This window comes from Oncorhynchus clarkii, chromosome 3, assembly GCF_045791955.1.
Source record: "Oncorhynchus clarkii lewisi isolate Uvic-CL-2024 chromosome 3, UVic_Ocla_1.0, whole genome shotgun sequence".
Classification (NCBI taxonomy): Eukaryota; Metazoa; Chordata; class Actinopteri; order Salmoniformes; family Salmonidae; genus Oncorhynchus; species Oncorhynchus clarkii.
Genome location: NC_092149.1, coordinates 86,725,311 through 86,752,417, shown reverse-complemented (window position 1 = coordinate 86,752,417; position 27,107 = coordinate 86,725,311). Strand labels below are relative to the sequence as shown.

General features: G+C 45.1%; 2 protein-coding genes across 2 annotated transcripts in view; both read left to right on the top strand.

Moving 5' to 3' along the window:
- The window catches only part of LOC139406200 (myc box-dependent-interacting protein 1-like), a 34,871-nt gene extending 20,418 nt beyond the window's left edge, over positions 1 to 14,453 (top strand). The window contains exons 12-19 of the mRNA XM_071148706.1: positions 3,701 to 3,823; positions 4,863 to 4,958; positions 5,483 to 5,506; positions 8,556 to 8,807; positions 9,202 to 9,261; positions 11,841 to 11,915; positions 12,030 to 12,131; positions 14,352 to 14,453. Coding sequence (XP_071004807.1) covers positions 3,701 to 3,823; positions 4,863 to 4,958; positions 5,483 to 5,506; positions 8,556 to 8,807; positions 9,202 to 9,261; positions 11,841 to 11,915; positions 12,030 to 12,131; positions 14,352 to 14,453 — 834 coding nt within the window. The remainder of the gene's footprint in view (positions 1 to 3,700; positions 3,824 to 4,862; positions 4,959 to 5,482; positions 5,507 to 8,555; positions 8,808 to 9,201; positions 9,262 to 11,840; positions 11,916 to 12,029; positions 12,132 to 14,351) is intronic.
- A 6,543-nt stretch (positions 14,454 to 20,996) lies between these two features.
- LOC139386299 (solute carrier family 23 member 3-like) overlaps positions 20,997 to 27,107 on the top strand; it is an 18,448-nt gene continuing 12,337 nt past the window's right edge. The window contains exons 1-4 of the mRNA XM_071131802.1: positions 20,997 to 21,119; positions 22,784 to 22,935; positions 23,073 to 23,140; positions 23,373 to 23,449. Of these exons, the coding sequence (XP_070987903.1) occupies positions 20,997 to 21,119; positions 22,784 to 22,935; positions 23,073 to 23,140; positions 23,373 to 23,449 (420 nt within the window). The remainder of the gene's footprint in view (positions 21,120 to 22,783; positions 22,936 to 23,072; positions 23,141 to 23,372; positions 23,450 to 27,107) is intronic.

The window sequence follows — 27,107 nt, the reverse complement described above, 5'->3', positions numbered from 1 at the left end:
GGCTAGTTGAGAACACCTTTATTTAACCAGGTAGGCCAGTTGAGAACACCTTTATTTAACCAGGTAGGCTAGTTGAGAACACCTTTATTTAACGAGGTAGGCTAGTTGAGAACACCTTTATTTAACCAGGTAGGCTAGTTGAGAACACCTTTATTTAACCAGGTAGGCCAGTTGAGAACACCTTTATTTAACCAGGTAGGCTAGTTGAGAACACCTTTATTTAACCAGGTAGGCTAGTTGAGAACACCTTTATTTAACCAGGTAGGCCAGTTGAGAACACCTTTATTTAACCAGGTAGGCTAGTTGAGAACACCTTTATTTAACCAGGTAGGCCAGTTGAGAACACCTTTATTTAACCAGGTAGGCTAGTTGAGAACACCTTTATTTAACCAGGTAGGCTAGTTGAGAACACCTTTATTTAACCAGGTAGGCTAGTTGAGAACACCTTTATTTAACCAGGTAGGCCAGTTGAGAACACCTTTATTTAACCAGGTAGGCTAGTTGAGAACACCTTTATTTAACCAGGTAGGCTAGTTGAGAACACCTTTATTTAACCAGGTAGGCCAGTTGAGAACACCTTTATTTAACCAGGTAGGCTAGTTGAGAACACCTTTATTTAACCAGGTAGGCTAGTTGAGAACACCTTTATTTAACCAGGTAGGCTAGTTGAGAACACCTTTATTTAACCAGGTAGGCTAGTTGAGAACACCTTTATTTAACCAGGGAGGCCAGTTGAGAACATGTTCTCATTTACAACTGCGACCTGGTCAAGATAAAGCAAAGCAGTGAGACAATAAACAACAACAGAGTTACACATGGAGTAAACAAACATACAGTCAATAATACAGTAGAAAAAATATTTATACAGTGAGTGCCAGTGTAGTAAGATTAGGGAGGTAAGGCAATAAATAGGCCATAGAGGTGAAATAATTACAATTTAGCTATTAACACTGGAGTGATAGATGTGCAGATGATGATGTGCAAGTAGAGATACTGGGGTGCAAAATAGCAAAATAAATAACAATATGGGGATGAGGTAGTTGGATGGGCTATTTACAGATGGGCTTATGTACAGGTGCAGTGATCTGTGAGCTGCTCTGACAGCTGGTGCTTAAAGCTAGTGAGGGAGATATACGTCTCCAGCTTCAGTAATTTTTGCATTTCGTTCCAGTCATTGGCAGCAGAGAACTGTAAGGAAAGGTGGCCAAAGGAGGAGTTGGCTTTGGGGATAACCAGTGAGATATACCTGCTGGAGCGCGTGCTACGGGTGGGTGCTGCTATGGTGACCAGTTAGCTGAGATAAGGTGGAGCTTTACCTAGAAAAGACTTATAGTGACTAGACTACATCCAGAGAGCCCCAGTAAGCCAGTGACTTAGCCCCTGTAATAGGGTTAGAGGCAGAGAATCACAGTGGAAAGAGGGGAACCGGCCAGGCAGAGACATCAAGGGCGGTTCGTTGCTCCAGAGCCTTTCCGTTCACCTTCACACTCCTGGGCCAGACTTCACTCAATCATACGACCCACTGAAGAGATGAGTCTTCAGTAAAGACTTAAAGGTTGAGACCGAGTTTGCGTCTCTGACAACAGTGGGACCTTATTTTGACAGGTGTGTACCTTTCCTAATCATATCCAATCAAATGAATTTACCACAGGTGGACTCTAAGTTGTAGAAATATCTCACGGATGATCAATGGAAACAGGATGCACCTGAGCTCAACTTTGAGTCTCATAGCAAAGGGTCTGAATACTTATGTAAATATGGTATTTTTGTTTTACATTAATAAATGTGCAAACAGTTCTAAAAATCTGTTTTCGCTTTGTCATTATGGCCTACTCATAATATTATTATTATAATATTATGATATTATAATATTGTGTGTAGATTGATGAGGAAAATGTTTTATTTGATAAATTTTAGAACAAGTCCGTAACGTAGCAAAATGTGGAAAAAGGGAAGGGGTCTGAATACTTTCCGAATGCACTCTAAAGCCAGACACTTCATCCTTTCAAACCCTTCACTCTGGTTTGTATAATCTAAAATTACCCAATCAAGCTCTCTGTCTGTAAGGTTACCTGCTTTGGTCCACATGGCATAGTCTTAGCCCTGTCTGGTAACAATACACAAACCCAACAATCTGATACATTCAGTAGTGCAGAGACATTACTAGCTATTTGTAAGAAAGTGTTTGGGAAAACTTCAATCCATTTAGAGTAACTGTCAACCATTACCAACATATGTTTTTTCCTTTTACAGGCAGTAAAAGTTATGTGAACAGAAATCTATTAGCGTTTTTACCATAGGGCCCCAGGGGAATTAATTCCCCCTTTGGACGCGATTCACATCGCATCCCAAAAAAATAAATAACGGGGCCTCCCGGGTGGCGCAGTGATCTAAGGTACTGCATTGCAGTGCCACCAGAGATTCTGGGTTTAATCCCAGGCTCTGCTGCGACCGGGAGGCCCATGGGGCGTTGCACAATCGGCCCAGCGTTGTCTGGGTTAGGGAGGGTTTGGCCGGCAGGGATATCCTTGTCTCATCGCGCACTAACAACTCCTCTGGTGGTAGCCGGGCGCAGTCCACACTGACCAGGTCGCTAGCTGTATGGTGTTTCCTCTGACACAGAGGTGCGGCTGGCTTCCGGGTTGGATGTGTGTTGTGTCAAGAAGCAGTGCGGCCTGGTTGGGTTGTGTTTCAGAGTAAGATACAACAAGTCTGTACCGGAGTTGCAGCGATAAGACACTACCAATTGGGGAGAAAAAAGGGGTAAATAAATAATAACATTGATCTTTTTTTTTTGTTTGTTTTTTAAACGAGTCAGAATAACAAATTAAATTATTATTAACTCCATAAGGAAATAATTGTATCCCTTAATTAAGGTAATTCAAGAAACGGTGAAATAGACTAGAGACAGACAGGTGTCCCTCATTCAGGGGTAGATTATTGTTTTTTATTGTTTTGGATGACATTACCTTCTTACGTAAACCACTGGTGTTATAGAATTAAGTATTAATAATTGGAAATGGTAAAACACATATATCGTATTCAATTATTCATACCTCCCAAACGTCCAAATGTGCCTGTTTGAGTTCATGGAGTACCACTCATTTTCACTGGTGGCTTATCTATTTGTCCACAGGAAGCTCATCTTTAACCCAAACACCAGATGGCAGCCTCTAATATAATCAGTCCCTGTTCGTCATGTGACCTTCCATTGAAACATTTACTTCTTCAAATTACTAAAATATGTCGTCATTAGAGCGCTATCTGAAACCCACTAATATTGCCATTCACTACTGTTCTATTCATACAGGGGTTTAGATATTTACACTGGTGTTAAATCTAACAGCATATTGGAGAACAGTACTCTCTCCTTTCATATCTGCACATACAGAATCCCTATATAACGTTCTAAATTACCAACTGTCAGGAGAAACACAGACATGCTGGCTCTGTCTAGTCTGTTACCAACTGTCAGGGGAGACAGATGTTTTGGTAAACCTTTGTGAGCATTGATATAACTATTTATAGATAGTGTAAATAGTATTAACATTTAAGTAGTTAATTTACAAATATCTATTGACATTTATGAGCGTTTATAAAGGTTTATAGCCTGGTCCGATGTCTGTTTGTGCTGTCTTGTCAACCCATGATGAAACCCCTATATTGACCTGTCTTTTCTCTCCGTCGTAACGTTGTGTAGCTGAGACCAGCGATGCCGCCGCGGCCTGAATCCAGCCCCTGTCGGGACATGAAACCAGAAAACATCATTAACCTGTTTGATGCTGCAGCTGCTCCTAACATCAGTGTTACATCCCCAACACAGGTAGGGCCTGTTTACCTACCTCCTTAACCTAACCCTTACTCTACCCTAAACCTAGCCTAACTGTCACGTTCCGACCATAGTTATTTTGTGTTTTCCTTGTTTTAGTGTTGGTCAGGACGTGAGCTGGGTGTGCATTCTATGTTTTGTGTGTCTAGGTTGCTTTTCTGTGTTCGGCCTAGTATGGTTCTCAATAAGAGGCAGGTGTCGTTAGTTGTAGCCTGGGTTTCACCATGTTTTTGTGGGTGATTGTTTCCGTGTCTGTGTTTTTACACCACACGGTACTGTTTTCGGTTTTCACATTTGTTTTTTTTTGTAAATTGAAGTGTTCAGTTTGGATTTATTATTAAATAAGATGAACACTCACCACGCTGTGCTTTGGTCCTCTCCTTCAACGGAAGAAAACCGTTACACTAACCCCTTACTGCAGGGGGTCGGCAACAGGCGGCCCGGAGCCAAAACTGTCTCGCAAGTTACTTTTTTTTTGTTGCCCAACCCACCACAACATTTTTTTTGGGAGATTTGTCGTTTTTTTGTTTAAAAAAAAACTGAATTTTAATTTTAGGAAATTGTGATGGTGTCTCAATCTAATTCAGGATTGTTATCTCTTTCTGGGATGATTATATTGATTATATTTATGTTCCGGTCCTCCGACCATCCACTCGGATAAAAATCGGCCCGCGGCTAAATCTGGTTGCCTACTCCTTTAAGTGTTTACATTTTGTTGATTGATTTTTTTTTTTATTAGGACTTTCCTCCAGGGTTGGGTTCAATAGTGACTTGAAGTCAGTTAATTCAGGAAGTTATCTGAATTTTAAATAAAAAAATATATATACTTTTTTGGGACTGAAATAAATAGCTTCTCTTTTTCAGATTACTGACAAGTTATTGAAAATAAAAATTATTGAATTTCATTTTTCTTCCTGAATTGACTCCATTCAATTGAACCCCAACTCCACATAATGTGTCACCCTTGCTAAATCCTTACCATTCTACTCCTGTTAACTGTCTGTTTGTGTCGTCTCCTTCCTTCCCCTGGCAGTTTGACAGACCTGCAGGGGACAACCTTTTGGACATGGACCTGTCCACCCTGGCTACACCAAGTCATGGTGGGACAGCCGTGTCCTCAGCCTCTCAGGTGGGTTGTCCCGGTCTGTCAGACGGCTCGGTCTGTCAGACGGCCCGGTCTGTCAGAGGTGCCGGTCTGTCAGACGGCTCGGTCTGTCAGAGGTCCCGGTCTGTCAGACGGCTCGGTCTGTCAGAGGTCCCGGTCTGTCAGAGGTCCCGGTCTGTCAGACGGTTCGGTCTGTCAGAGGTTCCGGTCTGTCAGAGGTCCCGGTCTGTCAGGCGGCCAGGCAGGCAATATGTCAACTGGGTGCTCTGTCATATTGGTATCGGCTCCTATAATACGTGATTGATACATGCTCAGAGCCCTGACTGAGCTCCCCCTACATGGAGAGATATTAATTGACTCGTTAGCATTTTCACCATTTATGTTTGTTTAGTCACATGACATTGAAGTGAATGGGTTGATTAAACAGACACAATCTCAGTGTTGGGTATTTATCCATGTTTGAGCCTCTCTCTCTCTCTCTCTCTCTCTCTCTCTCTCTTTCTCTCTCTCTCTCTCTCTCTCTTCCTTTCTCTTTGTGCCCCCTGAAGGCGATATCGTGGGACACATGGGAGGTAAGCACGGTGATCATACTCCATATTGGCCATAGATTCCCTCCAACAGGGACAGGCATGGGACAGTCTAGCTGATGTAACAGTCATGGGACAGTCTGGCTGATGTAACAGGCATGGGACAGTCTAGCTGATGTAACAGGCATGGGACAGTCTGGCTGATGTAACAGGCATGGGACAGTCTAGCTGATCTAACAGGCATGGGACAGTCTAGCTGATGTAACAGGCATGGGACAGTCTAGCTGATCTAACAGGCATGGGACAGTCTGGCTGATGTAACAGGCATGGGACAGTCTAGCTGATGTAACAGGCATGGGACAGTCTAGCTGATGTAACAGGCATGGGACAGTCTAGCTGATGTAACAGGCATGGGACAGTCTAGCTGATGTAACAGGCATGGGACAGTCTAGCTGATGTAACAGGCATGGGACAGTCTAGCTGATCTAACAGGCATGGGACAGTCTGGCTGATGTAACAGGCATGGGACAGTCTAGCTGATGTAACAGGCATGGGACAGTCTAGCTGATGTAACAGGCATGGGACAGTCTGGCTGATGTAACAGGCATGGGACAGTCTAGCTGATCTAACAGGCATGGGAGTCTGGCTGATGTAACAGGCATGGGACAGTCTAGCTGATGTAACAGGCATGGGACAGTCTAGCTGATCTAACAGGCTGATGTAACAGGCATGGGACTGAGTAACAGGCAGTCTGGCTGATGTAACAGGCATGGGACAGTCTAGCTGATGTAACAGGCATGGGACTGTCTAGCTGATGTAACAGGCATGGGACAGTCTGGCTGATGTAACAGGCATGGGACTGTCTAGCTGATGTAACAGGCATGGGACAGTCTAGCTGATCTAACAGGCATGTGACAGTCTAGCTGATGTAACAGGCATGGGACAGTCTGGCTGATGTAACAGGCATGGGACAGTCTAGCTGATGTAACAGGCATGGGACAGTCTAGCTGATGTAACAGTCATGGGACAGTCTAGCTGATGTAACAGGCATGGGACAGTCTGGCTGATGTAACAGGCATGGGACAGTCTAGCTGATGTAACAGGCATGGGACAGTCTAGCTGATCTAACAGGCATGGGACAGTCTAGCTGATGTAACAGGCATGGGACAGTCTAGCTGATGTAACAGGCATGGGACAGTCTAGCTGATGTAACAGGCATGGGACAGTCTGGCTGATGTAACAGGCATGGGACAGTCTAGCTGATGTAACAGGCATGGGACAGTCTGGCTGATGTAACAGGCATGGGACAGTCTGGCTGATGTAACAGGCATGGGACTGTCTAGCTGATGTAACAGGCATGGGACTGTCTAGCTGATGGGTTAGGGTGGGTTGATCCTCTCAGAATAATAAAATAGTGCTTTCAAGGGTTTTCATGTTTGCTAAAATCTCATCTCCTCAGATTTAAAAATAATAGAACCTACAACAAAAGGATGGATATAGAGCAATATGTTACCTGGTAGCCTGAATGCCAGTCTGTTTGTGCCATCATAGCATCATGCCAATTCTATAGCAACCTAATGATCTCAAACCTATTGATCTGAAGGGAAAGGGAAAGGGGGCGTTACCAAGTCAGTTGTACAAAGCCTAATGATCTTTTTTAATTGGTGTTTTCACTTTTTCGCCACATCCCCCACTTCTCAAACTTTTTATTTTTCAATTAATTAATTCAATTAATTGTTATTAATTTCCTGCATTTATATTATCCCTGATAATTGGCTCATTGCCATGGAAACCCTGGCCTGACCCGTTGCTTGGTCACTATGGCTTCCTATGGTATCCTATGGCCACATTGTACCCCATTTTTTCTGCCCCTATTCCCTCGCCCCTACCCCCTATATCCTCACTCCTACCCCTCGCCCCTACCCCCTATACCCTCACTCCTACCCCTCGCCCCTACCCCCTATAACCTCACTCCTACCCCTCGCCCCTAACCCCTATACCCTCACTCCTACCCTTCGCCCCTAACCCCTATACCCTCACTCCTACCCCTCGCCCCTAACCCTCACCCCTAACCCGTATACCCTCACTCCTAACCCTCGCCCCTAACTCCTATACCCTCACTCCTACCCTTCGCCCCTAACCCCTATACCCTCACTCCTACCCCTCGCCCCTAACCCTCACCCCTAACCCCTATACCCTCACTCCTAACCCTCGCCCCTAACCCCTATACCCTCACTCCTACCCCTTGCCCCTAACCCTCACCCCTAACCCCTATACCCTCACTCCTAACCCTCGTCCCTAACTCCTATACCTCACTCCTACCCCTCGCCCCTAACCCCTATACCCTCACTCCTAACCCTCGCCCCTAACCCCTATACCCTCTCTCCTAACCCTCGCCCCTAACCCCTATACCCTCGCACCCGACTCTCTCTCCCCTACCCCTCGCCCCTAACCCCTATACCCTCACTCCTAACCCTCGCCCCTAACCCCTATACCCTCACTCCTAACCCTCGCCCTTAACCCCTATACCCTCACTCCTAACCCTCGCCCCTACCCCCTATACCCTCACTCCTACCCCTCGCCCCTACCCCCTATACCCTCACTCCTAACCCTCGCCCCTAACCCCTATACCCTCGCACCCTACTCTCTCTCCCCTACCCCTCGCCCCTAACCCCTATACCCTCACTCCTAACCCTCGCCCCTAACCCCTATACCCTCACTCCTGACCCTCGCCCTTAACCCCTATACCTTCGCACCCTACTCTCTCTCCCCTACCCCTACCCCCTATGCCCTCACTCCTAACCCTCGCCCCTAACCCCTATACCCTTACTCCTAACCCCTAACCCCTCACTCCTAACCCTCGCCCCTAACCCCTATACCCTCATCCCTACATCATATACACTCTCACCCTACTCCCTACTCTCTCTCTTCCCTTACTCCCTCGCCCCTACCCCCTATACCCTCGCCCTACCCCTCGCCCCTGCCCATTGCCATGGAAAACCTGGCACGAAAAAACTTCTCTATGGCTTCCAATGGGTTTCCTAATACCAATGGCCATGCCCCATTCTGCCCATTTAAATTTCCCCCCGCCTAGCCTGAGGAAACTCCTGCTCCACCAGAGGAGCCCCAGGACTGGGATGATGACGGTACCCTGCCGGTGCGTGCTGCTGGCTGTGGGGATGACGGTATAGCTGCCACCACGGCAGGCTGGGATGATGATGGCTCTCTGCCTGTGAGGGTGGATGACTCCTGGGGGGACGATGGTGTTGCTGATGCCACTGCTTCCGCTGCTGTGGCCGAGTCTGAGGCTGCTGGCTGGGATGATGATGAGGAGGGGGTGCCCCAGGTACGATGGAAAGAGAAGGATGCATCTGGAGCTGGGTGGATGCATCGGCTACAACACTGGTCTGGTGGTCTAGCAGGACAGGATGGAGGATACTGTAGTTGTAGACACATGATGGTGGACCTCACCGGTTCTGTCTGGTTCTTCCCAGTAGTAGTAGACAGAGCAACAAGTATTCTTTCAGAAAACAGGTCTTCCGACCTCAATGGGACTTCCTGGTTAGGTAAATAGATCGCTGTGGATCTTGTTTCTACAGCTCCCTACTAAATAAAAATGGATCCCAGTCTTTCAGTACCGCCTGTCTGTAACAGGGGGTTGATAGATAGACTGGGGTGTATTTTAGTGTCAGTCCTGATGTGCTATTTGTGACAGCTCTTCCTCTCTCCCTCTCCAACAGGCTGACACGCCCACAGCAGCTGCTGCAGCACCTACTCCTACAGCCACAGCAGTAGAGGAGGTAAGTTGCACCTTGATTGATAGGTTGGCTGGTAGGTTGATTGATAGGTTGGCTGGTAGGTTGATTGATAGGTTGATTGATAGATTGGCTGGTAGGTTGGCTGGTAGGTTGATTGATAGGTTGGCTGGTAGGTTGATTGATAGGTTGGCTGGTAGGTTGATTGATAGGTTGGCTGGTATGTTGGCTGGTAGGTTAGCTGGTATGTTGGCTGGTAGGTTGGCTGGCAGGTTGATTGATAGGTTGGCTGGTAGATTGATTGATAGGTTGGCTGGTAGGTTGGCTGGTAGGTTGATTGATAGGTTGGCTGGTAGGTTGGCTGGTAGGTTGGCTGGTAGGTTGATTGATAGGTTGGCTGGTAGGTTGGCTGGTAGGTTGATTGATAGGTTGGCTGGTAGGTTGGCTGGTAGGTTGATTGATAGGTTGGCTGGTAGGTTGATTTATAGGTTGGCTGGTAGGTTGGCTGGTAGGTTGGCTGGTAGGTTGATTGATAGGTTGGCTGGTAGGTTGGCTGGTAGGTTGATTGATAGGTTGGCTGGTAGGTTGATTGATAGGTTGGCTGGTAGGTTGGCTGGTAGGTTGATTGATAGGTTGGCTGGTAGGTTGATTGATTGGTAGGTTGATTGATTGATTGGTGATTGAGTGATTAGTTGATTATATTTATGAAGTGATGGATTGATTGTCTTTAGAGTCCCCCATGGGCATCCATTGAAAAGCACGAGCCCTCCCATGTCCCGCAACATTCAGGCCCTACCCAGCCTAGCCAGGCCCAATTGCTTCTGCCAAATTAAAGGCCCTGCCCGAAACCAGAGCTGCTCATTAGTTGCTCATTAGCTGCTCCTCTCTTTCTGTCACTATCTCACCCTGCACGCAGCTCGCTCTGCATGCACAATGCTCATGACATCTCTGAGGCTGTGAGTAACCATAGCAACGGCTCCACTTGGGCTGCTCTGCTCAATGAAGAGACGTGAGAGAGCAGTTAGCTGTTAGCAGTTAGCTGTTAGCAGTTAGCTGTTAGCAGTTAGCTGTTAGCAGTTAGCTGTTAGCAGTTAGCTGTTAGCTACTTTTCATCACTCCAAACCAGGGGTGGGCAACTCCAGTCCTCCAGGGCCTGATTGGTGTCACGCTTTTTCCCCATCCCTAGCAAACACAGCTGATTAATCAAATTGCATTCTAAACTGAAGATCATGATTAGGTGATTATTGGAGTCAGGTGTGTTAGCTGGAGCTGAGGAGAAAGTGTGACGCCAATCAGGCCCTCGAGGACTGGAATTGCCCACACCTGCTCTAAACTCTGAGAAAACTCAAGGAACAGTATTATCTTCTGTGAAGTAATCTGTCCTATATTTGACGAGGTTGAAGCACTTCAGTCAACATGTTATGATCTTAGTCAGATATGACTGTGCTGCAGCAGCAGAGCACGAACAAATGGCTCGGCTTCAAAACGTTGGTGCTTAATGTAGTGATACCCAAGCCATACCTGTATCCTAGTTACTGATGAGACAACAGGCCATACCTGTATCCTAGTTACTGATGAGACAGCAGGCCATACCTGTATCCTAGTTACTGATGAGACAACAGGCCATACCTGTATCCTAGTTACTGATGAGACAACAGGCCATACCTGTATCCTAGTTACTGATGAGACAACAGGCCATACCTGTATCCTAGTTACTGATGAGAGAACAGGCCATACCTGTATCCTAGTTACTGATGAGACAACATGCCATACCTGTATCCTAGTTACTGATGAGACAACAGGCCATACCTGTATCCTAGTTACTGATGAGACAACAGGCCATACCTGTATCCTAGTTACTGATGAGACAACATGCCATACCTGTATCCTAGTTACTGATGAGACAACATGCCATACCTGTATCCTAGTTACTGATGAGACATACCTGTATCCTAGTTACTGATGAGAAATACCTGTATCCTAGTTACTGATGAGACATACCTGTATCCTAGTTTCTGATGAGACATACCTGTATCCTAGTTACTGATGAGACAACAGGCCATACCTGTATCCTAGTTACTGATGAGACAACATGCCATACCTGTATCCTAGTTACTGATGAGACAACATGCCATACCTGTATCCTAGTTACTGATGAGACAACATGCCATACCTGTATCCTAGTTACTGATGAGACAACAGGCCATACCTGTATCCTAGTTACTGATGAGACATACCTGTATCCTAGTTACTGACGAGACAACAGGCCATACCTGTATCCTAATTACTGATGAGACAACAGGCCATACCTGTATCCTAGTTACTGATGAGACAACAGGCCATACCTGTATCCTAGTTACTGATGAGACAACAGGCCATACCTGTATCCTAGTTACTGATGAGACAACAGGCCATACCTGTATCCTAGTTACTGATGAGACAACAGGCCATACCTGTATCCTAGTTACTGATGAGACAACAGGCCATACCTGGCTCTAACCCAATTGATAATGTCGGGCACCGGTCGGGTAGCAGAGCTCTCATGCAGAGCTCTCTCCTACATGCAGTAGCTACCAAGTCGATGTGTGGTTCTACATATTTACGTTTGATATTTTTTGTTCAAGATTCCTGCTGTCGCAACAGTAGCAACCAATGGGGCTTCAGAGGCGGTAGAGATGCCGCCAGGATTCCTCTTTAAAGTGAGTGGGATGATTGATATGTGAATGAATGCTACGTAGTCTAATATGTATATATTATTTCCAAGTAGGGAATGATATGAAACTGAATAGTACTATTTTCCTGATCGTGTTCAGGTGACCACCATGCATGACTATGCCGCTAATGACTCGGATGAGCTGGAGATGAAGTCTGGAGACATAGTGCTGGTTGTAGCCTTCGACAACCCAGAAGAACAGGTCAGTACAAGCCCATGTCATCTCATCTTTACCCATCTCCTTGACCCTAAAAACCCCAACAGATCTGTAAGGTGTAAACAATATGAGGAAAACTCCACCAATGCTTATGTTGATCTAGACCCCTTCAGATCAGCCAGCATCAAGGTGTTAGAACCCCAGCATCAAGGTGTTAGAACCCCAGCATTGAGGTGTTAGAACCACAGCATTGAGGTGTTAGAACCCCAGCATCAAAGTGTTAGAACCCCAGCATCGAGGTGTTAGAACCCCAGCATTGAGGTGTTAGAACCAGAGCATTGAGGTGTTAGAACCACAGCATCGAGTTGTTAGAACCAGAGCATCGAGGTGTTAGAACCCTAGCATCGAGGTGTTAGAACCACAGCATCGAGTTGTTAGAACCAGAGCATCGAGGTGTTAGAACCCTAGCATCGAGGTGTTAGAACCCCAGCATCGAGGTGTTAGAACCACAGCATCGAGGTGTTAGAACCACAGCATCGAGGTGTTAGAACCCCAGCATCGAGGTGTTAGAACCCCAGCATCGAGGTGTTAGAACCCCAGCATTGAGGTGTTAGAACCAGAGCATTGAGGTGTTAGAACCACAGCATCGAGTTGTTAGAACCAGAGCATCGAGGTGTTAGAACCCTAGCATCGAGGTGTTAGAACCCCAGCATCGAGGTGTTAGAACCCCAGCATCGAGGTGTTAGAACCAGAGCATCGAGGTGTTAGAACCCCAGCATCGAGGTGTTAGAACCAGAGCATCGAGGTGTTAGAACCACAGCATTGATGTGTTAGAACCAGAGCATTGAGTTGTTAGAACCACAGCATCGAGGTGTTAGAACCACAGCATCGAGGTGTTAGAACCCTCAACATCGAGGTGTTAGAACCAAGAGGGAAGAAAGTAACAATGAAGTACTGCTGATACTGTCTGTTTTATGCTTCACTTACAGGTAATATTGGAAACACATCAAGTAAATGGGAGATACAGAGTATATTGAAAGCAGGGATTTTCTCATAGGTTAATTAAGCAATTAACATGTGTAAAAATTCTGGGAAGGTCATTATTTTGGCTACCATGGCAATGACAATGTCCCCATCCACAGGGCACCAGTAGTCACCGAATGGTTTAATGAGCATGAAATCTACACTGAGTGTACAAAACATTAGGAACACCTGATCTTTCCATGACATCGACTCACCAGTTAAATCCAGGTGAAAGCTATGATCCCTTATTGATGTCACCTGTTAAATCCACTTCAATTAGTGTAAATGAAGGGGAGGAGACAGGTTAAAGAAGGATTTTAAGCCTTAAGACAATTGAGACATGGATTGTGTACGTGTGCCATTCAGAAGGTGAACGGGCAAGACTAAATATTTAAGTGAGGGGATAGAGGGGATAGTTCAGAGCGATATTCATTCATGTTGTTGTAGAATGGATGTTTCGGCTGTTGTCGTTCTTCGCATTCAATGATACCGAATTCCTATCTGCAGACTAGTAATTAATATCAAAGACTTGTTCTTATTCTGTCGGTATAGATAGTCTAAGAATTTAACAACGTGGTTTGGTTAAAAGATTCAGCAATGGTCTACAACCTTCGTCCTCTCGTAAAAATAAAAACATGGTCTAGTGAGAACTTCTCAAAGTTGGGGTTTTATTCGGAATTGCAGAAAAGGGCCTGTCCCAGGATGCCCGACCCAAACTGTGCTCATGGGCGGTCCTCTGATTTAGTTAAACTCAAAAGGGAAATGGAGTTTCCTTCATTAAACAGTCCAAAATCACATTAAACAATTTTACAAACAGTATCATCCTCACTCATTCATCTTATACAACAATTTGATGTAAATCTCATATCTGAGGCTATTATATAAACAGTGTTATGGTAATGTGGCCCCACCGTCTCCCATGAGGGCGGCAGGGTACCCCTCAGGGTTAGAGCGTTGGACTAGTAATCGAAAGGTTGCAAGTTCAAATCCCTGAGCTGACAAGGTACAAATCTGTCATTCTGCCCCTGAACAGGCAGTTAACCCACTGTTCCTAGGCCGTCATTGAACATATGAATTTGTTCTTAACTGACTTGCCTAGTTAAATAAATGTAAAAAAATAAAATGAGCTTCCCCAAGCAGACCAGTTCTTAGCCCAACGCCCTCTTAAGACACTTTATGTTGGTGTTTCCTTTACTTTGGCAGTTACCTGTATATCCACGCTGCTGTGTGTGTGTGTTGCAGGATGAGGGCTGGCTGATAGGGATGAAGGAGGGAGACTGGATCCAGAATAAAGAGAGTGCCGTCAAAGGGGTGTTCCCTGAGAACTTTACCTCCAGGCTGTGAGAGAGGAGACACTTCCTCTCCTACTTTGACCACTCTCTCTTCCACAAGATACTATCTTCTCTGACCTCTCTCTTCCCTCTCTCTCTCTCTTCCCTCTTTCTTCCCTCTCTCTATTCCCTTTCTCTCTTTATCCTCTCTCTTCCCTCTCTCTCTTTCTTCCCTCTCTCTATTCCCTTTCTCTCTCTTCCCTCTCTCTCTCCCTCTCTTCCCTCTCGCTTCCCTCTCTCTTCCCTCTCTCTTCCCTCTCTCTTCCCTCTCTCTCCCTTCCCTCTCTCTCTTCCCTCTGTCTCTCTGCCCGTGCCATCCTCCCTCCTCATTTTCTAACCTCTGGGATTGTAAAGGAGTGATACTGTAGTCATTGGCAAGAGAAACAGCACTGCATAATCAACTGTCTGTTCTGTAACCATTTCTAGCATGGATCACACTGTAGGGTCAGAGTACATCACATCACACTGTAGGGTCAGAATACATCATCACACTGTAGGGTCAGATTACATCATATCACACTGTAGGGTCAGATTACATCATATCACACTGTAGGGTCAGATTACATAATCACACTGTAGGGTCAGATTACATTACATCACACTGTAGGGTCAGAATACATCATCACACTGTAGGGTCAGATTACATCATATCACACTGTAGGGTCAGATTACATCATATCACACTGTAGGGTCAGATTACATCATATCACACTTTAGGGTCAGATTATATCATCACACTGTAGGGTCAGAGTACATCACATCACACTGTAGGGTCAGATTACATCATATCACACTGTAGGGTCAGATTACATCATCACACTGTAGGGTCAGAGTACATCATATCACACTGTAGGGTCAGATTACATCATATCACACTGTAGGGTCAGATTACATCACATCACACTGTAGGGTCAGATTACATCACATCACACTGTAGGGTCAGATTACATCATATCACACTGTAGAGTCAGATTACATCATCACACTGTAGGGTCAGATTACATTACATCACACTGTAGGGTCAGATTACATCATATCACACTGTAGGGTCAGATTACATCACATCACACTGTAGGGTCAGATTACATCATATCACACTGTAGGGTCAGATTACATCATATCACACTGTAGGGTCAGATTACATCATCACACTGTAGGGTCAGAGTACATCACATCACACTGTAGGGTCAGATTACATCATCAAAATGTAGGGTCAGATTACATCATGTCACACTGTAGGGTCAGATTACATCACATCACACTGTAGGGTCAGATTACATCATATCACACTGTAGGGTCAGATTACATCACATCACACTGTAGGGTCAGATTACATCACACTGTAGGGTCAGATTACATCATATCACACTGTAGGGTCAGATTACATCACATCACACTGTAGGGTCAGATTACATCATATCACACTGTAGGGTCAGATTACATCACATCACACTGTAGGGTCAGATTACATCGTGTCACACTATAGGGTCAGATATCAGGTGAGTTGCACTAAATCACCATAGACATGATGTGCTGTATACATACTATAATTATTATGATATTATATTTGTCAAGTGCTTCTTAAACAAAAGGTGTAGACTAACAGTGAAATACTTATTTACAGGCCCCCCTTTTGCAGAGACAAAGAGCATAGAGAAATAATATATAAATTATAACACGAGGAATAAATATATGCACAATGAGTGAAGATAACTTGGCTGTATACACGGGGTTCCAGTACAGAGTACAGAGGTAGCAGAATAAACAGTCTATGAATTGGGCGGCTGGAGTCGTTGACCATTTTTAGGGCCTGGTATAGAGGTCATGGATGGCAGGAAGCTTGACCCCAGTGATGTACTGGCCCGTACGCACTACCCTCTGTAGCATCTTGCTGTCGGATGCCAAGGAAACAACTTGCCTTCATTTCATATTAACCTTTAAACTGGTCAACACATGTATTTTCCTTCAATGCTATGTTTAAAGAGCCCCTAGACCATGATACCATGATACCAGCACTAAGAGCCCCTAGACCATGATACCATGATACCAGCACTAAGAGCCCCTAGACCATGATGCCATGATACCACCACTAAGAGCTCCTAGATCATGATACCATGATACCAGCACTAAGAGCCCCTAGATCATGATACCATGATACCAGCACTAAGAGCCCCTAGACCATGATACCATGATACCAGCACTAAGAGCTCCTAGACCATGCTACCATGATACCAGCACTAAGAGCTCCTAGACCATGCTACCATGCTACCAGCCCTGTGAGCCCCTAGACCATGCTGCCATGATACCAGCACTAAGAGCTCATAGACCATGCTACCATGTTACCAGCCCTGTGAGCCCCTAGACCATGCTACCATGTTACCAGCCCTGTGAGCTCCTATACCATGCTACCAGGCCTAAGAGCTCCTAGATCATGCTACCATGCTACCAGCCCTAAGAGCCCCTAGACCATGCTACCATGATACCAGCCCTAAGAGCCCCTTGAACATGCTACCATGCTACCATGATAACAGCACCAAGGGCCCCTAGACCATGATACCATGATACCAGCACTAAGAGCCCCTAGACCATGCTACCATGTTACCATGATATCAGCCCTAAGAGCCCCTAGACCATGCTACCATGATAGAGGCCCTATGAGCCCATAGCCATGCTACCATGCTACCAGCCCTAAGAGCCCCTAGACCATGCTACCATGTTACCATGCTACCAGCCCTATGAGCCCCTAGACCATGCTACCATGATACCAGCCCTAAGAGCCCCTAGACCATTCTACCATTTTACCATGTTACCAGCACTAAGAGCTCCTAGACCATGCTACCATATTACCAGCCCTAAGAGCTCCTAGACCATGTTACCATGTTACCATGTCACCAGCACTAAGAGCCCCTAGACCATGCTACCATTTTACCATGTTACCAGCACTAAGAGCTCTTAGACCATGCTACCATGCTACCATGATACCAGCCTTAAGAGCTCTTAGACCATGCTACCATGTTACCAGCCCTGTGAGCCCCTAGACCATGCTACCATGATACCAGCCCTAAGAGCCCCTTGAACATGCTACCATGCTACCATGATAACAGCACCAATGGCCCCTAGACCATGCTACCATGTTACCATGATACCAGCCCTAAGAGCCCCTAGACCATGCTACCATGTTACCATGATACCAGCCCTAAGAGCCCCTAGACCATGTTACCATGATACCAGCACTAAGAGCCCCTAGACCATGCTACCATGATAGAGGCCCTATGAGCCCATAGCCATGCTACCATGCTACCAGCCCTAAGAGCCCCTAGACCATGCTACCATGTTACCATGCTACCAGCCCTATGAGCCCCTAGACCATGCTACCATGTTACCATGCTACCAGCCCTATGAGCCCCTAGACCATGCTACCATGCTACCATGATACCAGCCCTAAGAGCCCCTAGACCATTCTACCATTTTACCATGTTACCAGCACTAAGAGCTCCTAGACCATGCTACCATATTACCAGCCCTAAGAGCTCCTAGACCATGCTACCATGTTACCAAACTGAGCACTAAGAGCTCCTAGACCATGTTACCATGTTACCAGCCCCAAGAGTCCCTAGACCATGCTACCATGTTACCAGCACTAAGAGCTCCTAGACCATGCTACCATATTACCAGCCCTAAGAGCTCCTAGACCATGCTACCATGTTACCAAACTGAGCACTAAGAGCTACTAGACCATGTTACCATGTTACCAGCCCCAAGAGTCCCTAGACCATGCTACCATGTTACCAGCACTAAGAGCCCCTAGACCATGCTACCATGATACCAGCCCTAAGAGCTCATAGACCATGCTACCATGATACCAGCCCTAAGAGCCCCTAGACCATGCTACCATGATACCAGCCCTAAGAGCTCATAGACCATGTTACCAGCACTAGGAGCTCCTACACCTTTTTCATGTGACTCGTTGGGGTTCTCTCAAACCCCCTCACCCAATAAAGTGTGTTTGTGTCAAGGTTGCCAGGTTTTGTGATGATTCCTGGTTGCCAGGTGTTGTGATGATCCCGCTTGAACAGACTAACTAACCCTCAACCCTGTACTATACTCTATGTAATAGTCCCCTTGAACCAAACGTTACTGACTTAACTCTACATGTCCTGCATCCTACCTTAAGATATGTAAGGAAGCAGACGATCTGTGTAAGGACACTAGATACGGTTTCTGAAGGCGTGATCATATACATCCAAGTGTCTGTACACTGAGGGACATGCTGTTTATTTAGAGTACGTGTGTCTGTACACTGAGGGACATGCTGTTTATTTAGAGTACGTGTGTCTGTACACTGAGGGACATGCTGTTTATTTAGAGTACGTGTGTCTGTACACTGAGGGACATGCTGTTTATTTAGAGTACGTGTGTCTGTACACTGAGGGACATGCTGTTTATTTAGAGTACGTGTGTCTGTACACTGAGGGACATGCTGTTTATTTAGAGTACGTGTGTCTGTACACTGAGGGACATGCTGTTTATTTAGAGTACGTGTGTCTGTACACTGAGGGACATGCTGTTTATTTAGAGTCTTGTGTTTCTCCTGTGTGTGAAAAACGTTAGGTAACTCTGATCCTTCTGCGGTTGCCGTCGATCTGTGTTTTTAGAAAAATGTTTTAAGTGTGACTGTTGGCTTATGGTTCAGAACACAACTTATTTAAAAAAAAATAATAATAATTGTATGGTGTTAATTAAAGCAATGATCTTGGAAGATATTGAAAATAAAATATAGCTATTGTTGTATCCCCCCATGCCATGCCCCGGTGCAGTGAGACCTATGGCATCTGGTTCTCCATTGACGTGATATACCAGAGAGATTTTCATCTGACCTGCCGAAATGATGCTGTAACTTTGCGTGTGTGTGTGTGTGCATGTGCGTGTGTGCGCGTGTGTGTGTGTGTGTGTGTTGATTGGATGTGTGTGTGTTGATTGGATAAGAACAGTTTTACAGGAGCCATTCTGATTGGTTAGGGACTCGGGAGAGACCGCTCCTACTCAGTCCTATTTATTATAATTATTGTGCATTTGCCATGTATACTATATATATGTCTAATTTACCAAACTGGGACAATGAAGAGACATTTATTGTTCTATAAATATATTAATATCTGCGTTACGTGAGTAAAATTAGCCAAGGAGCATGCCAAAATATTTCCATGTGTGTATTCTAGTAAAAATCCTGTATGTTGAACTCATCAGGGTGATAAAGACCTTGTTCTTCCTCAAGCCATGGGGGAATAATACTGTTTTTTTCTTGATCCTAAGTGACCAATGCTAATAAACTGGAATTTAGACGCTCAATTTGGGTCTTTGTTTTTCTTTTGTGCACTGTGGTTCACACTTGTTCCTGTCCTTGTATCCCCTACTATCATCGTGAATGTAAAGTCTTCTCTCAACACAGCTTCACAGTATGTGTGGTTTTCTCTCAACACAGCTTCACAGTATGTGTGGTTTTCTCTCAACACAGCTTCACAGTATGTGTGGTTTTCTCTCAACACAGTATGTGTGTTTTCTCTCAACACAGCTTCACAGTATGTGTGGTTTTCTCTCAACACAGCTTCACAGTATGTTTGGTTTTCTCTCAACACAGCTTCACAGTATGTTTGGTTTTCTCTCAACATAGCTTCACAGTATGTGTGATTTCTCTCAACACAGCTTCACAGTATGTGTGATTTCTCTCAACACAGCTTCACAGTATGTGTGATTTCTCTCAACACAGCTTCATAGTATGTGTGTTGTCTCTCAACACAGCTTCACAGTATGTGTGGTTTTCTCTCAACACAGCTTCACATTATGTGTGATTTCTCTCAACACAGCTTCACAGTATGTGTGATTTCTCTCAACACAGCTTCACAGTATGTGTGTGTTCTCTCAACACAGCTTCACAGTATGTGTGGTTTTATAACCTGTAGTCTTTTTGCGACAGACTTGAGACTTGTCTCCAGATTTAGTTCTGGGTTCCCGAGATTATATAATCTTACAGTCACGATAGTCAGGACCTTTAAATCAATCCAGTAGGCATTTTAGCTCACACACTCATTGTTTTGGTGTGTGTGTGTGTGTGTGTGTGTGTGTGTGTGTGTGTGTGTGTGTGTGTGTGTGTGTGTGTGCGTGCGTGCGTGCGTGTGTGTGTGTGTGTGAAGATAATGATTAAAAGAAGGAGATACAAGTAATGACAAACTACTGACTTGGAACTATCCTGGGTCAAAGTTCACCTAGGACATAAGAGAGGGGACAGAATTCCTACACGTTTCAGCTGGTCCTCTGTTGTTGTTGTGGTAGTGGTTTTGCAGCTGATGAGTTGAAGACCGAGAGCAAGAGAGAGAGAGGGAGTGAGAGAGAGAGGAGTGAGAAGAAAAGCGAGTGAGAGAGAGGGAGTGAGAAGAAAAGCGAGTGAGAGAGAGGGAGTGAGAAGAAAAGCGAGTGAGAGAGAGAGAGAGAGAGAGAGAGAAGGAAATCTGTATTCATGTAAGGAGTTTTGACAAGAAGACAACAGCCGTGTATGATAATGGATGCAGGTCAGCGTTTTGACCCCGAGCTTCCTGACGAAACCAGAAGAACCAGCAACACAGATATCTCAAGTGTGAACCAACATCCACCCTGCTTTCTAAACCTGCTGTTGGCGGTACAGGTAAGCCCCTTGGTGACTCAGCTAAGTGACAAAGCCATTGTTGTAGTTAAGTTGAATATATGTACGCATGACTGTAAGTTGCTTTGGATAAAAACGTCTGCATTATGTCATATATTATAGTATATATTAGATGTGTACTTCCTCTTGAATCAGTTCAACATGAAGAGGTATAGAGAAACATGCAGTGACCACAGACCACATGCAGGATGTTGTTTAAATCTCAGTTGGTACCTACCTACCACTGGCTAGCTGTTGGTACCTACCTACCACTGGCTAGCTGTTGGTACCTACCTACCACTGGCTAGCTGTTGGTACCTACCTACCACTGGCTAGCTGTTGGTACCTACCTACCACTGGCTAGCTGTTGGTACCTACCTACCACTGGCTAGCTGTTGGTACCTACCTACCACTGGCTTGTTGTTGGTACCTACCTACCACTGGCTAGCTGTTGGTACCTACCTACCACTGGCTAGCTGTTGGTACCTACCTACCACTGGCTAGCTGTTGGTACCTACCTACCACTGGCTAGCTGTTGGTACCTACCTACCACTGGCTAGCTGTTGGTACCTACCTACCACTGGCTAGCTGTTGGTACCTACCTACCACTGGCTAGCTGTTGGTACCTACCTACCACTGGCTAGCTGTTGGTACCTACCTACCACTGGCTAGCTGTTGGTACCTACCTACCACTGGCTAGCTGTTGGTACCTACCTACCACTGGCTAGCTGTTGGTACTTACCTACCACTGGCTAGCTGTTGGTACCTACCTACCACTGGCTAGCTGTTGGTACCTACCTACCACTGGCTAGCTTTTGGTACCTACCTACCACTGGCTAGCTGTTAGTACCTACCTACCACTGGCTAGCTGTTGGTACCTACCTACCTACCACTGGCTAGATGTTGGTACCTACCTACCACTGGCTTGTTGTTGGTACCTACCTACCAATGGCTAGCTGTTGGTACCTACCTACCACTGGCTAGCTGTTGGTACCTACCTACCACTGGCTAGCTGTTGGTACCTACCTACCACTGGCTAGCTGTTGGTACCTACCTAGCACTGGCTAGCTGTTGGTACCTACCTACCACTGGCTAGCTGTTGGTACCTACCTACCACTGGCTAGCTGTTGGTACTTACCGACCACTGGCTAGCTGTTGGTACTTACATACCACAAACTAGCTATTGGTACCTACCTACCTACCACTGGCTAGCTGTTGGTACTTACCTACCACTGGCTAGCTGTTGGTACCTACCTACCACTGGCTAGCTGTTGGTACCTACCTACCACTGGCTAGCTGTTGGTACCTACCTACCACTGGCTAGCTGTTGGTACCTACCTACCACTGGCTAGCTGTTGGTACCTACCTACCACTGGCTAGCTGTTGGTACCTACCTACCTACCTACCACTGGCTAGCTGTTGGTACCTACCTACCACTGGCTAGCTGTTGGTATCAACCTACCACTGGCTAGCTGTTGGTACCAACCTACCACTGGCTAGCTGTTGGTATCAACCTACCACTGGCTAGCTGTTGGTACCTACCTACCACTGGCTAGCTGTTGGTACCTACCTACCACTGGCTAGCTGTTGGTACCTACCTTCCACTGGCTTGCTCTTTGTACCTGTTTCATACTGCAGTTCTTGTGAATCTCTCTCTCTCTCTACAGCATGTGTTTGTGCAGTGCTCTCTGCTGGTTCTGGTCCTCGGTGTGTTGCAGCAACATCTACTGTTACAGGATGGAGAGAGAGAGAGGTTACTGTCCTCCATGTTGTTCTACTCCGCTCTCTCCACTCTGATACAGAGCTGTCTGGGGACATGGTGAGGAATTCCTCACAATCAATCAATTAGTTTGCCCTTTTTAAAAATTCTCTCACTCACACCTGTCTATGATGATCAAACCAAACATTTAAACACATTGACTGACGTGAATACAATCAGAACTCTCTCATCCTCAGCCTCCCTCTGGTCCAGGCTCCATCTCTGGAAACCCTGATCCCTGCTGTAGTCCTCACTGCCCAGATTGGTGAGTTCGCTACGTCAATCTGACAACCTACCATTTACCTCAGGCCAAGTTCACACTCAGGTTGTACAACTGATGTAAAACTCATTTGACACAACGTTGTTTGTCAAACTCATAAAAAAATGTCACAACCGTTGTGTCAAATGCGTTGTCTATCAGTTGTACAACATGAGTGTGAACATGGCCTTTGTATCTCGTTGTGGTTAATGGTACGACCGGTATTGATTTCCTGCAGTTACTGAACCGGCCTGCAGAGGGCACTGTGAGGAGAGTGAGGAGGACATCCTGCCCAGAGCCAACCCAGTCAGAGAGGTACTGTACTCAGGCTGTAGTGTTGCTGTCCGTGGTGCTGAACCCACAGACCAGACCACCTCCTCTTCTCACATTCAGGAGTTATGTTTAGATTAAAACATTTTCATGATCTTTATCAAGAGAATTTACTACTACAATAGTAAATCAAATCAAATCGAAATCTATTTGTCACATGCGCCGAATACAACAGATGTAGTAGACCTTACAGTGAAATGCTGAATACAACAGATGTAGTAGACCTTACAGTGAAATGCTGAATACAACAGGTGTAGTAGACCTTACAGTGAAATGCTGAATACAACAGGTGTAGTAGACCTTACAGTGAAATGCTGAATACAACAGGTGGAGTAGACCTTACAGTGAAATGCTGAATACAACAGGTGTAGTAGACCTTACAGTGAAATGCCGAATACAACAGGTGTAGTAGACCTCACAGTGAAATGCTGAATACAACAGGTGTAGGTAGACCTTACAGTGAAATGCTGAATACAACAGGTGTAGTAGACCTTACAGTGAAATGCCGAATACAACAGGTGTAGTAGACCTCACAGTGAAATGCTGAATACAACAGGTGTAGTAGACCTTACAGTGAAATGCTGAATACAACAGGTGTAGTAGACCTTACAGTGAAATGCTGAATACAACAGGTGTAGTAGACCTTAGAGTGAAATGCTGAATACAACAGGTGTAGTAGACCTCACAGTGAAATGCTGAATACAACAGGTGTAGTAGACCTTACAGTGAAATGCTGAATACAACAGGTGTAGTAGACCTTACAGTGAAATGCTGAATACAACAGGTGGAGTAGACCTTACAGTGAAATGCTGAATACAACAGGTGTAGTAGACCTCACAGTGAAATGCTGAATGCAACAGGTGTAGTAGACCTTACAGTGAAATGCTGAATACAACAGGTGTAGTAGACCTCACAATGAAATGCTGAATACAACAGGTGTAGTAGACCTTACAGAGAAATGCTGAATACAACAGGTGTAGTAGACCTTACAGTGAAATGCTGAATACAACAGGTGTACTAGACCTTACAGTGAAATACTGAATACAACAGGTGTACTAGACCTTACAGTGAAATGCTGAATACAACAGGTGTAGTAGACCTTACAGTGAAATGCCGAATACAACAGGTGTAGTAGACCTCACAGTGAAATGCTGAATACAACAGTTGTAGTAGACCTCACAGTGAAATGCTGAATACAACAGGTGTAGTAGACCTTACAGTGAAATGCTGAATACAACAGGTGTAGTAGACCTCACAGTGAAATGCTGAATACAACAGGTGTAGTAGACCTCACAGTGAAATGCTGAATACAACAGGTGTAGTAGACCTTACAGTGAAATGCTGAATACAACAGGTGTAGTAGACCTTACAGTGAAATGCTGAATACAACAGGTGTAGTAGACCTCACAGTGAAATACTGAATACAACAGCTGTAGTAGACCTTACAGTGAAATAACGAATACAACAGGTGTAGTAGACCTTACAGTGAAATGCTGAATACAACAGGTGTAGTAGACCTCACAGTGAAATGCTGAATACAACAGGTGTAGTAGACCTTACAGTGAAATGCTGAATACAACAGGTGTAGTAGACCTCACAGTGAAATGCTGAATACAACAGGTGTAGTAGACCTCACAGTGAAATGCTGAATACAACAGGTGTAGTAGACCTCACAGTGAAATGCTGAATACAACAGGTGTAGTAGACCTTACAGTGAAATGCTGAATACAACAGGTGTAGTAGACCTTACAGTGAAATGCTGAATACAACAGGTGTAGTAGACCTCACAGTGAAATGCTGAATACAACAGCTGTAGTAGACCTCACAGTGAAATAACGAATACAACAGGTGTAGTAGACCTTACAGTGAAATGCTGAATACAACAGGTGTAATACACCTTACAGTGAAATGCTGAATACAACAGGTGCAGTAGACCTCACAGTGAAATGATGAATACAACAGGTGTAGTAGACCTTACAGTGAAATGTTGAATACAACAGGTGTAGTAGACCTCACAGTGAAATGCTGAATACAACAGGTGTAGTAGACCTTACAGTGAAATGCCGAATACAACAGGTGTAGTAGACCTTACAGTAAAATGCTGAATACAACAGGTGTAGTAGACCTCACAGTGAAATGCTGAATACAACAGGTGTAGTAGACCTCACAGTGAAATGCTGAATACAACAGGTGTAGTAGACCTCACAGTGAAATGCTGAATACAACAGGTGTAGGTAGACCTCACAGTGAAATGCTGAATACAACAGGTGTAGTAGACCTTACAGTGAAATGCTGAATACAACAGGTGTAGTAGACCTCACAGTGAAATGCTGAATACAACAGGTGTAGTAGATCTCACAGTGAAATGCTGAATACAACAGGTGTAGTAGACCTTACAGTGAAATGCTGAATACAACAGGTGTAGTAGACCTCACAGTGAAATGCTGAATACAAATCAAATCAAATCAAATCAAATCAAATGTATTTATATAGCCCTTCGTACATCAGCTGATATCTCAAAGTGCTGTACAGAAACCCAGCCTAAAACCCCAAACAGCAAGCAATGCAGGTGTAGAAGCACGGTGGCTAGGAAAAACTCCCTAGAAAGGCCAAAACCTAGGAAGAAACCTAGAGAGGAACCAGGCTATGTGGGGTGGCCAGTCCTCTTCTGGCTGTGCCGGGTGGAGATTATAACAAAACATGGTCAAGATACAACAGGTGTAGTAGACCTTACAGTGAAATGCCGAATAGCTTTAAGAAGTTAAGTAAAAAATAGAAAATAAAAGTAACAAATAATTAAACAGCAGCAGTAAAATAACAATAGCGATACATTCAATGTGGAGGCTATATACAGGGTATTACGGTACAGAGTCAATGTGGAGGCTATATACAGGGTATTACGGTACAGAGTCAATGTGGAGGCTATATACAGGGGGTACCGGTACAGAGTCAATGTGGAGGCTATATACAGGGTGTTACGGTACAGAGTCAATGTGGAGGCTATATACAGGGTGTTACGGTACAGAGTCAATGTGGAGGCTATATACAGGGTGTTACGGTACAGAGTCAATGTGGAGGCTATATACAGGGTGTTACGGTACAGGGTCAATGTGGAGGCTATATACAGGGTATTACGGTACAGAGTCAATGTGGAGGCTATATACAGGGGGTACCGGTACAGAGTCAATGTGGAGGCTATATACAGGGTGTTACGGTACAGAGTCAATGTGGAGGCTATATACAGGGTATTACGGTACAGAGTCAATGTGGAGGCTATATACAGGGTTTTACGGTACAGAGTCAATGTGGAGGCTATATACAGGGTGTTACGGTACAGAGTCAATGTGGAGGCTATATACAGGGTGTTACGGTACAGAGTCAATGTGGAGGCTATATACAGGGGGTACCGGTACAGAGTCAATGTGGAGGCTATATACAGGGTGTTACGGTACAGAGTCAATGTGGAGGCTATATACAGGGTATTACGGTACAGAGTCAATGTGGACGCTATATACAGGGTGTTACTGTACAGAGTCAATGTGGAGGCTATATACAGGGGTACAGAGTCAATATGGAGGCTATATACAAGGGTACAGAGTCAATGTGGAGGCTATATACAGGGTGTTACTGTACAGAGTCAATG